Below are 15028 nucleotides of genomic sequence, written 5' to 3' on the forward strand. Positions count from 1 at the left end.
TTTTCTCATGATGTGATTGAGGTTATGTTTTTTTTTTTTGACAAGAATATCACAGAAGTGATGTTGCGTCTTTCTCAGTATGTCCTACCAGGGGCACACAATGTCAGTGAGTCTCCATTCTGATGATGTTAACCTTGGTCATTTGGTTAAGATGGTGTCTTCCAGGTTTATCCACCGTAAAGTTAGTATTTCTCTCTTTGTAATTGATAAATATTTTAGGGAAGATTTGTTGAGACTATGCTGACACCTTGTTTTTCCTCAAACTGTCACCTACTGATTTTAGCATCTGTCAGTGGGTCTTGTCTGCAGCTCTTACTATAGTCTGTCTCATGGTGATTTTGTATTTCCTTCATTCCATCTATATTTACTTATTATGTGCAGACAGCTATCCTTTCTCCCCCACTTACTTATTTATTCAATTATTTACATCTTAAACTTCTTAAAAATTCTGTGGGTTATAGCTCATAGCATCATTTATTTTGTTGCTCAGATTCTTCCAGTTTTGACCACTGAGAGCAACCTCTGGTTGGCTCCTTTGTTTTGTTTTGTTTTGTTTAACATCCCCCCTATACCCACCCCCTGCTTCCCAAACCTGTTCTTATTTTCTGGCATCACAAGATGTTCCAGACTGATCTTGCATTTTCCCTGCCCCAGTCTTGGAAGCAGCCTCTTCTGCAAGGCGCCGTGTGTTCCTTTTATGTTAGAATGGTGTTTCAAAACCAAGATCTAGGCTCTAGGCATGCATACTGCTACTGCAGAACAGTGTTGACTGTGTTTTTAAAAGACCTGCAAGTTTTAAATATAAATGAGGGCTATAAGGTGAAATTCTTTCTTTTTTTTGTTTGTTTGTTTGTTTGTTTTTTGTTTTGTTTTTTTAATACCTTCTTAAATTTTAATACCTTCTGAGACTGGTGAGCAGAGGGACCTAGAGCAAGGGAACTTAGGGGAAAGGTGACAATTAGGGAGGAAGAAAGGATGAGGAAATAAGCTTTTAATGGGATGATAGGTGCAGTACACTGATACTACTTACATGCTTTTATTTTTCAGAAAGCAGTATTTTGTCTCCGAATACACCCCCATCGATAGCAATATAGCTTTCTCCATAAATGCCAGAGACAAAGGTAGGCACATTTGTACTTAAATAAAAGGATTCGGATTATGTTGGCATGAGTGTTCATTTCCTCAACAAATGTTTCTGCACCTGTTCTGAGGACACAGCTGTGATCAAGAGAAACGGGTCTTGCTTTTGTGGCACTTACAGTCTAGTCCGGGTGGCAAATCAGAACCAAGGAATTAATAGTAGCAGTAGAATAATAGTGGACTGGGATAAGAGCTATGGAAGCACTAACATAGCTAGCTGATAGCAGGAGAGCAGGAACGGTTGATGAGAACTGCTTTGGACAGAGCTCAGAGAGCTTTGCCTTTCATAGGCTTGTGTGTGAGTGTCAGTTCTCTGTGGGGTGGGCATGGTGGTAACGGAGGGCACGCAAGGGCGTAGCTGAGGGCAGGGGGGTCTCATGCACATCCCCAGTGCAGGTGGGACTCCTGCCACGTGCAGTAGTCTAATGCTTTCCCTGTTGCAACTTTCAGGAATGGCTCCGCTCCTAACCTCCACCCTCTCTCCCTTCCCTCCCTTCCAGGAGAGGCATCTTGCTGCAACCCACTTGGTGCAGCATTTGAGGGCTGTCTGAGGCAGCTCTTCGCACAGTGGGGCTCCTTCTGCGTCCGAAACCCCGGCTGCGTCATTTTCTTCTCCCTGGCCTTCATTGCCACGTGTTCTTCAGGCCTGGTGTTCATCCAGGTCACAACCAATCCAGTTGACCTCTGGTCCGCCCCCAGCAGCCAGGCACACCTGGAAAAAGAGTACTTTGACACCCACTTTGGGCCTTTCTTCCGCACGGAACAGCTCATCATCCGTGCCCCCCACACTGACGTACACAAGTACGAGCCGTACCCCACAGGGTCCGACGTGCCCTTTGGACCTCCTCTTGACATCGAGATTTTGCACCAGGTAATCTGCTCTTTGCAGAAACCAGGGAACACGGTGGTTTGCTGGCTCTCCTGTGTTGACCGGTTCTAACAGATGCAGGGTTGGGGCTGAATGTAGTATATATTTTGAAACTCTTACTGGTGAAAGTAAAGTGAATTTTCAACAAAAGTGAATGACAGGTGTGAATGAAAAATTTCCTATAGACTGCTTTTGTATTTACTTCATACAGTAGGTCTTGCTTCTTAAAATTGAGATGAGTTTTTCTCCATTGAAGCAGAATGTTTTTATAATTCACCTTAGGAACTTACAAAATTTTTTCCCCTGGTAACTGACAAGTAATATGCTAGAACCCAAAGGACTGAAGCTTCTTGTGTTGTCCTGGGCACCTGCAGAAGTGAAGTTATCATTGTCTGCATTTGGTAAGAGACGCATTTGGGATGAGATCCATCCCGTTCTCTTACAAAGGCTTTTAAACCGCGCCGTTCTCCTCAGTCGCATTTGTCCTGGAGAACTGTATGTGTGAACAAACTGCATCCCACTTCTTTTTTAATGAATGGTTGCACAACCATGTGGTATTTCCTTTAAACGTTGCTCTTGCCTACAGAAAGTCTGATATCTTGAAAAACATCAAAGTGGTCCCAAGATTTTGATAGAATCTTTTCTCCACCAGTGACTGTAACTTTTTCCCAACTTGTTGGAGAAGCTGCACAGCTGTTACTGACCTCCAGGAGCATATTCTCTCTCAGAAAATACAGGAATATACATAAGTAACCGTAGTATAGAGCAAGCAGCAGGTGGTATGATGTTTGTGATGGGGAGTGTCAGGAAGACCAGGGAAATGGCCCCAGTCTCCCCTCTATAGCCACTGGCCGCTGCTGGAGAAGGTGGGAGGGGAGATGTTCGTGTGTCCCGCTCTGAGGTCTCGCCTGGTATTGGTGTCACCTCCCTGGCTCTCTGGACACCTCGAAGCAGGGTCTCCATTACAGTTTGCTGTTGCCTGAGACTGGGCCTTTAGTGTCATCGGGTACGTGACCATAGCGTCCCTTAGTCCTCTCCTCTGCCTTAGGAAGCATTGCCCCCCAAATTCTCTTTCTCTTCTGACCCCTTGGGGCAATAATGGTTAGTCAGCGTCTGAGAGAAATCTGGTATGTTTCTGGATTTGTTTATTTTTCAAATCTTCTTTCAGGTTCTTGATTTACAAACAGCCATCGAAAACATTGCTGTGTCTTATAACAACGAGACTGTGACACTTCAGGACATTTGCTTGGCGCCTCTTTCACCATATAACAACAACTGCACCATTATGAGTGTGTTGAATTACTTCCAGAACAGTCATTCCATGCTGAACCACAAAATAGGGGACGACTTCTATGTGTATGCGGATTACCACACGCACTTCCTGTACTGTGTACGGTACGTGGCAGGACAGTCCCTCGTTCATTCCACCGATATTTGAGCACTGGCTGTTGCTACACACTGTTGGAGGTACAAGAGACCCAGAAGTGAGCAAACAGCAGGGCCCTTCCCTGCAAAGCTCACATTCTAATAGAGGGAAGTGGATGAGCAAACAGAGACATGCTCTAATGCCAGGTAGGGGAGGGTGCTGTGGAGAAAATAAAGCTGGGCAAGAAGCTAGAGGGAAGTGGGGTATACTGCTGTCGATGGAGTGGAGACCTGCTCGAAGGGAAAGGAAGGGAGGGGGCCTGTGAATATCGGAGGGAAAAGTGTTCCAGGTAGAAGAGTAGCAGAGTGTTCGTGGTACGTAATCAAGGAACAGGTACCTCTCAGCCGTTAACTCAACGCCTGGATTGATACCATGTAGTTGCATCTACCACACTGCCCCCTAAGTTTTTTTGAGCTGTTTTTTTATAAAAATAAATACCTATGTTGCTTTTTCTTGCCTTTAAAATACAAATTTACATCATGATGTGGAATTGTTTTAAAGACATGCAGTGGCCCCTCAAGGAGTGGGGGCAAGATTGGGGGGCAGGTTTAGACTGGGGCCACGGAAGCTGCTTCCCAAGACACACATCTGGCTGGGCAGAGTGTGTTTATAATTGAGTTAGTCACAGAGAAGCTGTACTTGGTGACCTGTGAGGTGAATGTTAGGCTTGTCCCACAGCAGGAAGAACAGCTTCCGCTGGATGGACCTGCCGTCCCTGAATGCCCTGCCCTTTGGCCTGATCTCGCCTGGTTGTCATTGTTCAGCCAGTCAAACAACCACCACGGCTGTTTCTTCATGGAAAATTATTCCCTGTCACCTTTGAGTGCACTGCTCAACTAACCACATCTCAAGAGTTGAGCACACTGACTTCTGATCGGGTTTGGTGACCTTAAGTTCTGTCTGTTTTTGTTACTACAATATGACACTTTCGGTGGTCGGGCTGTGTTTACTCTATTTCAAGGAGGTCACCTCTAAAAACATGAGCTCTACCCATAAAACAATAAGGGTATGCCCATATACCCTGAACCAGCTTTCTCCACACGGTAGATGATACAGGGGACCATGACAGTTTGAAAAAAATGTAATTTTATAATTTTTATATTTAAAGAAAAATCTCTACTTTTCATTGTACAAAAAAGAAGTCAACATTTTTTGGTAGGGGAGATGAATAAGACCTGTGTTTTATCCACGTGGGGCATGGTTCAGATAGGTGTGGAAATGCTGCTGTCAGCAAGTCCTGCCCTGTGTGACAGGAATCTGTGCTTGATGTGTGGTTACACTCGTGTGTCTCCAGCGCTCACCCCTTCCTCACCCTCCAACTTTTCCTGTGCTTTTTTCCCTGGAGGTCCTGTCGGAATGGCAAACCCGGCCTGCCCAGACCTACTTCTGTCCCCATACCTCTGTATCACGTAACGGCCCCAACACCTACCAGTTCCTCAGACTTGAGGCTGTGTCCCTGAATTCTTCCTCAGGGAAGTTGTGTGGGTTTTAACCTCTGAGTGAGCTTGCAGAGGATAACCTCTGGATGTGGCCGCAGAGTCCCATGCGTGGAGTGAAGGGAGCAGCTCTGGCTGCAGCCCTGCAGCCTCTTTGTCCCGAGCAGATGACCTGACCTCTGGGTCCTGATCCCATCATCCCGCGGCTCCAAAGGGCGGTGGTTCAGCTCATATTCGAGAACCTCCCTAAGTGCCCAGCAGAGCTCTGGCTTATGATCTGTCCTGAAGTACTGGGTCCCTCTCCACTGACTATCTGCCCTCACTGCACTCCTGGTTTTCCCTGCCGGGGCCATGGCACAGACCTCCTGGCTGGTCTTCCAGCTTCCCTTTCTTTCCCATCCGCAGACCTTCTGCTACTTTGCCACCCGATTAGCTTTGTGAAACAGCTCATGACCTCTTTTTCCCAAATGTCAAATTGCCCCCCAGTGCCTATAGGATAAAAATTCAAACTACTTTGCATGGCACTTAACCCTTTTTTTTATTGTCTGTCACCCTTTTCAGCCCCATCCCCTCCCTCAGGGAGGAAGTCCCCCTCTCGTGGCTGCCCCATGCTGTAGACACAGGACTTCTTGTTCCTCAAACCGCCATCCTCTTGCTCTCCCTTCTCGCACGTACCTGTTCTTGCTTTTTCTTCTCCCTCCACAGTGGTAGTTGCATAAAACAGCCTCACTTCCTCCCTCCCGAGTGAGTTGTCCCTCAGCCTTAGAGACCTGGTTCTGTACCGGTCTCTTTCTGGCAACAGATTTTCCCTGTGTTAGCTGCTCTGTCCCCTGTGCCCCAGGCACCGTGCCCTGTGCCTCCCATTGTGCTGTATTTGCCTACTTCTCACTCAGTGATGCTGTGTTTTCACCTAGGGAATCTCAGGGACCACGTTGTACTTAGAATGTGTAAATATTTTATTGAATAAAGGAATGAAAATTAGGAGAGCCTGATTAACGTAGTTGTATACATGTGTAGGTCTCCGTGATGTCTCAAGGTCTGTTCTAACTGGGAGGTGTTTTCTAAACTTCTTGGCAGGGCGCCTGCCTCTCTGAATGATACAAGTTTGTTGCACGATCCGTGCCTGGGAACGTTTGGTGGACCGGTGTTCCCGTGGCTTGTGTTAGGGGGCTATGATGGTAAGTAAGAGAAGCTTTGCTTTTCCAATTAAATAAAGCGATCTTGATTCTGTCATTAACAGTCAGGCGGTCATTATGAAGGTTTCATACATTGAGCAGTCTTATTAATTTCCTAACTCTTAAATCCCAAATATAATATCTCCTTTGGTTTGGGGTTTTTTTCTAGATTTAAAATGTGGACGGTATTAGCTGTTTTTAGGTAACACTTCGGGAAGATGTCAGAAACTACGGACATTTCCCAAGAATAATGCAGTTGTCCATGTCCACATAGGATGCTATTCAGCTTCAAGGAGTTCCTGGAAGCTCATCTGTAGGATCCCTAGGGAGTGTGTGGACCTCGGGTTAAGAATATCTCTAATGGGGAAGAGATGCTGTGTGAGATAGTGCAAAAGAAAGTTGATGAACGTTTTTTTTCTTCTAAGCCAATTGGCTAAGAATTCAGATACTTTCATGGTGAATGGAGTAGTTGGTTTGCTCTTTGCTGATTCCGGTAACACCATAGAACAGATTGTAGTAGGTCCGATGGGGTAATGATTCATGTGACAACGCTGGCATCTGAAGCTTAATTACAGGCAGCTCAGCAGGTTTTTCTTCACCCTAATTAAGAAGCCAAATAGATATTCTTCTCCTCACCCAGTGGGAGGGGAGAAGTTGTGAGCTGTATTTAAATTTTACTGTGCCTCACATAATAAAATGCCATTTCAAGTTGATGGGGAAAAGATGGTGTCACCAACTGGCTAGTCACAGCCATCAGAATTAAATCTGATCTCTACCTTATTCCTCCACTAAAATAAATTTCAGATGAATTAAAGATTGAAATGTGAGAAGTGAAACTATTAAAGGACTAGAAGAAAATGCAGGAAGAATTTTTAAAAATAATTTTTAAAATGAAGAAGGCATTTCTAAATAAGACACAAAACCCAGAAGCCACAAGAGGAAACTGATGAATTTGACTACATAAGAATTTTAAATTCCTGTGTGGAGGAAAAAATCATAAAATTAAAAAAAAAAAAAAAAAAAAAAGAAGAAAACTGAATATACATAACAGCATTTCCTTAATATATAAAAAGCTCTTGTGAAAAAAGAAAACATCAACAACCCAAAAGGAAAGTGGGCAAAGCCATATGAAAGTTGACAAAAGAACTAATACAAATGGCTTTTAATTGTATATGGAAAATGCTCAACCTCCTAATTAGTGGAATGCATCTCATGTCAATCTTTCTACCTAACAGATTGGCAAAGATCTAAGAGTTTGATAAAACACAGCGTGGGTGATAGTATGGGGAAACTATGCTGGTGGAAGTGTAAATTAGTTGCTAGAATATAAGTTCCAGGAAGGCAGGGATTTTTTTTTTTATCTCTTTTGTTCACTGATGTATCCATAGTACCTAAAATAATGCCTGGCACAACAGTAGGTCTCAGTAAATATTTTGTTGAATGAATAAAGGAATGAAAAATAGTATAGCCTCTTTCGAGGGCAATTGGGAGAATCTATCAAAATTAAAAATGCGCATACTTTTTGATTCAGTGGTTGTACTTGTAAGAATTGATTCTACAAATATGCATTGTACACATAAAAATATCAGGTTACTCTTTGTAGCATTTTGTTTATAATTTTAAAAATTGTAAAAATATCCATCAATGGGAGATTGTTTAAATTATGCTAAGAAATATTATACAGCAGAAAAAGGGTAAGGAAGCTCCTTATGTACTAAAACGGAGCAGTCTTCTCAAGATATAAATTTAAAAGCACAATGTGCAGAATAGTACATTATTATTTGTATAAATAAAGGAAGGGGAAGAATACATGTGTTTGCTTGTGCATGTGTGGAGTGTCTCTGGAAAGTCATAGGCGATCACAGGATGGGAAGGAGAACTAAGTAGAAAGGAGACTAGCGAAGGAGAGAGTTATCACTAGCCACCTTTTTGCTCTGAAATTTTTACCATCACATGCTTTGTAATTAAAAAAATAAAAAGTACTCTTCCTGAATGATAACATGTGCCTACTTCAGATAGAGAATCCCTTTTATTTATTACCTGAACTACATAGACACTATTTAAGTAAACTGTTGTTGTTCTTAGAGCACAGGGATGTATATAGTCTACAGCCCCAGTGAGAAACCAGTCACCTGGCTGTCTTGTGATTTTCCCCTTGTATTTATCTCATTTCTGGCATGCTTGTAATCTTTTTGATGTCACCTTTTTCCTTTCTAGATCAAAACTACAATAACGCCACAGCCCTGGTGATTACCTTTCCTGTCAATAATTACCATAATGATACAGAGAAGCTGCAGAGGGCCCAGGCCTGGGAAAGAGAGTGAGTTGCTCCTGGGGTCTAAACAACTGCCCTTGTCTTGTGGGAAGCTGGACACTAGCAGAGAGCATTTAACTTCATTCAGTTAAATTAACCAACATCAGACCGAAGTCACTGCTTTTTCACTTGGTACTAGTGATCCTAAGAAAAGAAGAAATCTGTAAATAAATTTACCAAAAACATTGAACAGATATCTCTGCACAAGAATGCAAAAGTATGTATGTAGAAATGTTCCCTGCATCATTTTCTAACATCAAAAACCGGGAGCCAGCTGAACGTATTAGTAAGGGATAAGTACAGTGGAAAATTACACAGTCGTTAAATAGGTAAATAAATGGTTCAAGATTATTAAATAAAAACTGCAGTTAGCATGTTGAGGTGAATATATGTCATATGTGCTGTCCATGCCAAGAAAAACTATCAAGCAAATGATCCAGGAAATTGTTAACTGTGCTTGCAACCTCTAGAGAATGGGGAGAGGACTGAGGAGGACAGGGGACTTTGACTTTTTACTTTATAATGTACTTTCAGTACATTAAAAAAAAAACACACACAAAAAAACAAAACCAAAAAAAAAACAGCTTTATTGAGATATAATTCATATACCATACATTTCACTTCTTTAAAGTGTACAATTCAGTAGTAGCTTTTAGTATATTCACAGATCTGTGCACCCGTGACCACAGCCAATTTTAGAACATTTTTTTTAACCTCAGGAAGCATATACTTTAGCTATCACCCCACATCCTCTCATCCTCCTATCTCCCAGTCCTACACAACTTTCTACTCTTCTTTCTGTCTCCATACATTTTCCTGTTATGGACTTTTTTTATATGAATGGAATGATATATGTGGACTTTTGTATCTGGCATCTTTCACTCAGCATAATGTGTTCAAGTTTCATCCAAGTTGTAGCTATGTCAGTCCGTCATTTGTTTTTATGGCTGAGTAATGTTCCATCCTATGTATGGATAGACCACATTTTGTTTATCTGTCAGTTTTTGGGTTGTTGCTACCTTTTGAGTATTCCGAATAATGCTGCTATAGATATTCATATACAAGTTTTTGTGTTTGAACTTCTGTTTTCATTTCTCCTGGGTATATACCTAGGATTAGAATGTTTGGTCATATGGTAACTCTTTGAGGAAATGCCAGACTGTTTTCCAAAGTGACAGCACCATTTGTTGTTCCCACCAACAGCATGTGAAGGTTTCAAATTCTCCACACCCTTGTCAACACTTGTTATTATCTAACTTTTTATCCTCGCGTGTTTGAAGTGGTATCTCCTCGCAGTTTTGATTTGCACTGCCTTGGTGATTAATGATTTTGAGCATCTCTTCATATGCTTATTGGCCATTTGTATAACTTCCTTAGAGAAATGTTTATTCATATGCTTTACCCATTTTTTTACCTGGGTTATTTGTATTTTTATTATTGAAGTGTAAGAATTATTATATATTTTATAAGTCCCTTATCAGATATATGATTTCCAACTATTTTTCTCTCATTCTTTGGTTTGTTTTTTTTGTTTTTGTTTTTTTGTGTGTTTTTTTCTTTCTTGATGGTGTCCTCTGAAACATAAAAGTTTTTAATTTTGATGAAGTCCAGTTTATTGTTTCTTTTGTTGCTCATACTTTTGGTGTCGTATCTAAGAAACCATTGCCTAATCCAAGGACATGGAGATTTACACTTATGTTTTTCTGAGAGTTTGTTTTGGCTCTTACATTTAGGTCTTTGATCCACTTGAGTTCATTTTGTATATGGTGTAAGGTGTCCAATATTCTTTTGCATGTGGCTATCCAGTTGTCCCAGCCCATTTGTTGAAAAGATTATTCTTTTCCCCATTTGATAGTCTTGCCACCCTTGTTGAAAATGAGGTGACTGCAAATACATGGTTTATTTTTGGACTCTGAGTCTATTCCTTTGATATATATGTGCCAGTACCACACTGTCTGGGTTACTGTGGTTTTATAGGAAGTTTGCAGTCAGGACGTGTGGATCCTCAACTTCTTCTTGAAAAAGAAGGTTTTGGTTATTCTAGGCCCCTTGCAATTCCATGTGAATTTTAGAATAGTCTTTCTGCAAGGAAGTCAGCTGGGAGTCTGATAGGGGTTGCACTGAATCCGTAGGTCAGCTTTTTAAATTTTATTCCATGAGAATGTATCTTTATTATAATATATAGTACTTCATTTAGAAATATTTTGTAGTAAAAAAGAGTGAGCCCATGAACCAATTTTTAAACATATTGTAAACCTGTTTAAATAGTAGAAAACTCAGCATGTCTGGAACTGTCTCACCTTCTAGTGTCCAGTGCAGAGGATCTTAATGCAGGAGAAAGGTTAAGTAAGCATGGGTTTTGTATCAGAAATTGGGAAGAAGTTTCTCGCTTAGTTGTCACTAAGTTTTAACTAAAAATATAAAAATTTTGTTTTAGGTTTATTAATTTTGTGAAAAATTACAAGAATCCAAATCTGACCATTTCTTTCTCTGCTGAACGAAGTATTGAAGATGAACTGAATCGTGAAAGTAACAGTGATATCTTCACTGTTGTAATCAGCTATGCTGTCATGTTTCTGTATATTTCCATAGCCTTGGGGCACATCAAAAGCTGTAGCAGGCTTCTGGTAAGTGGTGTTTGTGTGCGTGTGTGTATGGAGTGTGTGTGTGTGTGTGTGTAGTGTGTATATGTGTGGAGTGTGCATGTGTGTGTGGAATGTGTGTGTTTGGAGGATGTGTATGTGAGTAGAGTTTGTGTAGAGTATATATGTATGTGTGTGAAGTGTGTGTGGAGTGGAGTGTGTGTGTGCACGCATGTGGTGTGTGGATTGTGTGTGTGTGCGTGTGCATTTGTGTGTGTGTTAGAAATGGCAATGTACAGCATAATATTTTTCCTCTATTTAACCTTAATTCATTGTGTTTAAAGCTGCCTTAAATGTCTGTGTTTTAGTTGTAATGTAACATATTCCATTCCCTGCATCTGTTTTCTTTAGTTCCAACTTTTTGGTTTATCTTCAACTCAGGTTTATTTCCCATAGTCCAGTTTTTTCTGATTTGTCCACTTCATGACCTAAGAATGGAAGCTCATAAAAAAGATTGCTAGGGAAGACCGAGACAGTTTTCATATCTTCTCTCAACCTGGGAATTGTACTTGTAACTCCAGATTGGTTACGCCCATGTAGAGAGGTAGAAATGAGGACCTTTCAGTAACAGATAGGCTGGGAAGCCCTCTAACCAGCTACCGTGTCTTTGTTGCATCTCTCAGGTGGATTCTAAGGTCTCCCTGGGCATCGCGGGTATCCTCATCGTGTTGAGCTCAGTGGCGTGCTCGCTGGGCATCTTCAGTTACATTGGGATCCCCCTCACCCTCATTGTGATTGAGGTGATCCCGTTCCTGGTGCTGGCTGTTGGGGTGGACAACATCTTCATTCTGGTCCAGACCTACCAGGTACATGTTCATACTCTCGCAGAGCTTGGCCGCTGACCAGGTCCTGAGCTCCATTAATAGCTGTTTGGTTCCACACAGAGTATTTGTGAGTGTGACAATGGGAACACTTTGTTTTCTTTCTTGTGTGTTACTTATTGGTGTCTGTCATTTGTTCTGGAAATTTTGAGACCAAGAAGTTCACCCTCTCTTTAGTTGGTGAAATAGATATAAAGTGAGAATTTGGTTTTAAATATTTGCAATATATGTGCAAAAAGGGCTAACACACTTGTGGAAAATATTTTGGGTTACGACTGCTATTAAAATGATTCTCCACATAGTGTAGAAGAATGAAAGATTTGCCAAAGGTGCCACTAAAAAGACAAAGGTCAACTCAGCATGTGCTGGTGAAGAAAGTGGTCTCAATCAGTTGGTTCTCACATGGTCCCCTGTCCTGTAGCCCTTACCTGTGTGGAGACTCAGTGGCATGTAAGTGGCATGTCATTTAATTGTCCAACTATCTGCAGCCTATATTCCATGTGTTTTCTAGATAATATGATCTGGTCTTTCTTTGAGCCTCTCACCTGTTACCTAGCTCAAGGATCAGAAATAGTCGGAATGAATGAATATGAGAAGTTGCAGGTCCCCCACCAAAGTTTATATGCAATAAGTAGATGCCACTAATTATTTTTCCTTACCATTGATTTTACACACGGTACCAAAGAAGAAAAGATCTGGCATTGTTACTGAGAAATTTTAATGTCGTGTGTTTAATGTTTTTATTTTTAAGAGAGATGAACGTCTTCAAGGGGAAACCCTGGACCAGCAAGTGGGCAGGGTCCTTGGAGAAGTGGCTCCTAGTATGTTCCTGTCGTCCTTTTCAGAAACCGTAGCATTTTTCTTAGGTAATTGCTCTTTCAATTCTACCAATCCCATAGTTTGCTGAGCCTGGGAATAGAAGGAGCCTGGGTATCTGAATATACCCCTTTGTGTTCGTCCTGTTTTTACGCTTTATTCTGTAATTAGAAAGTATCAGAGTGGAGTGCAAGAAAAATTGTTGGCAGTATCTTGGGTGTCATTTAGCAAGTGTCTTCTTTCTCACGTTTCCAGACAGTGTTGATTTTTGGGGTCTAGATAACTAAGGACTTCTCTGCCATTTCCCCTTTTTTGTCACCCACGGCAAATATGAACATTTGAAAATACCATTCTTGCACAGCCACAGAACACTCAACACAACACTGCGCATCAACTCTAAAATCCAGGCATCGCCTTGCAAGATGTTAGCCATTGTTCTCATAGACTGTCTTCCTCCTCTGTGCATACATCTCCCTGGAGAAGCAGCCCCATTAATGAGCAGAGGTTCTTGAATCTTACCTCAATACAGGGAGCCAGAATAAGCTGGAACAAAACCAGCACTTCTATATCTCTTGCATATGGAGAAATCAACCAGCCTTTCCAGTGAGGCTATCTGCCCCCATCTCTGGCGTATAGTAAGAAAACTCACTACATCCTTTGAAGGGGAGGCAGATTAGCATCGCCCAGCAAGTCCAGAGAAGACACACAGTCATGGGTCACAAACGGAAATGCCTTCACGGGCCACCGGGTCATCTTACGCAGGGCCGTCGTAGGGCCGTCGTGGGTGGTAGCCTTTCAACACACACCATTAACGTAGTCTTCATTTCCACACAGCAGTGCGCTCGAAACCTGCGGCCCTTATCATTCCTTCTGATGGGTACAGGTGCAAACATGTGATTTCTTCTTTTTACCTCTATTGTAAGAAAAGCAGTGCCAGTGTGATGATAACAGCAGCTGACACTGTGCCTCAGGTTGCACTGACTGGAGGACGGGAGGAGTGGCGGGGCCGATGGCACCTGCAGTGTGCAGGTCATGTCTGGAAGAAGTAGGTGTCGCCAGCCCGCTGCTCCTAGGCCCTTTTTTTTTATTCACAAGCAACACTGTGAATCTAGATTTGTGTGTAAAATCTCACTGGGAAATATTGGCTCCTTATTTTTTGAAATGATTTTTAATCTTCAAATGGATTGACAGTGTGTGGGCCAAACAGGATACACCTGGCTGTGGGCTGCCAGTTTTCAGTTTCTGTGTCTTAGCCTAGTGCATTTGACTGGGAGCACCCTCATTGGATTGTAACTAAACTAGGAGACTAATATTGTTGATATAATAGCAGATGGAAAAATACTGTCCCTGTCTTAGAGTGAAGCACAGAATGTACTGTAAGAAAAAATGGCATATATTAATGGTTCTCAAATTTTAACGTGCATAAATTTGCCAAGAGAGCCTGTTAAATACACAAGAATTAGGTTGAGTTCCCACTGTCTTGATTAAGTCAGATGGGACCAGGGCCTAGGAACCTACATTTTTAACGCTCCAAGTAGTTCTGTTCTGATGTTTGCACAATTTTGAAAAACACGGGACTTACGGACTCTTCTCCAGTTCTGGTGTGACATCCAAAGAGTTTTGCAACACACCTTTTGGGGGGTAGGGGGTTTGTCATGGGTTCTGGATGCTTATATTCATATGTACACATGACTCGTAAGAGCCCTCTGCTGTAAATGGAAGTGATGTGGCAGCTTTCGTCCCCCTGCAGGAGCATTGTCGGTGATGCCAGCCGTTCACACTTTCTCTCTGTTCGCGGGAATGGCAGTCCTCATTGACTTCCTTCTTCAGATTACCTGTTTTGTGAGTCTCTTGGGATTAGACATTAAGCGTCAAGAGGTAAGTTGTTGTCAGGATTACAATCTATTTCATTTGAGTCTAGAGTCTAGCTGACGCAACTAGAGGGTATAACCTTTGTTCCTCTTTGTCCCCTCAGAAAAACCGGCTGGACATCCTTTGCTGTGTCAGAGGTGCCGAAGATGGAACAGGCATCCAGGCCACAGAGAGCTGCTTATTTCAGTTCTTCAGAAACTTCTATTCTCCACTTCTGCTTAAAGACTGGATGCGACCAATTGTGGTATGAACTTATCTGTGGTTTTCTTGTTTTTCTTCCTGAAACAGATTTGTCACATGCCTTCTAAGAATCAAATGGCTTAGGGAGATTCTGACAGCTGTTAGGTGTGTGTGTGTGTGTGTGTGTGTGTGTGTGTACGTGTGTGTACGTGTGCATGTGTGTACATGTATACACACACACATAAACATAAAAGCTAATAACATACAAATATATAAAATACTTTTCTAGCTGGGTTTTAGCAGTCAGTATAAGCAAGAGTTTTAAAGTTTTTATTTTG

General features: G+C 41.9%; 1 protein-coding gene across 1 annotated transcript in view; it reads left to right on the forward strand.

Annotated features, from left to right (window-relative positions):
• The window catches only part of NPC1 (NPC intracellular cholesterol transporter 1), a 53722-nt gene that overhangs the window by 29741 nt on the left and 8953 nt on the right, over nt 1-15028 (forward strand). The window contains exons 7-16 of the mRNA XM_019741198.2: nt 1048-1121; nt 1641-2011; nt 3177-3403; nt 5948-6048; nt 8263-8365; nt 10797-10986; nt 11625-11807; nt 12574-12688; nt 14389-14516; nt 14614-14754. Coding sequence (XP_019596757.2) covers nt 1048-1121; nt 1641-2011; nt 3177-3403; nt 5948-6048; nt 8263-8365; nt 10797-10986; nt 11625-11807; nt 12574-12688; nt 14389-14516; nt 14614-14754 — 1633 coding nt within the window. The remainder of the gene's footprint in view (nt 1-1047; nt 1122-1640; nt 2012-3176; nt 3404-5947; nt 6049-8262; nt 8366-10796; nt 10987-11624; nt 11808-12573; nt 12689-14388; nt 14517-14613; nt 14755-15028) is intronic.

The sequence above is a fragment of the Rhinolophus sinicus genome, linkage group LG09 (genome assembly GCF_036562045.2).
Source record: "Rhinolophus sinicus isolate RSC01 linkage group LG09, ASM3656204v1, whole genome shotgun sequence".
Lineage (NCBI taxonomy): Eukaryota > Metazoa > Chordata > Mammalia > Chiroptera > Rhinolophidae > Rhinolophus > Rhinolophus sinicus.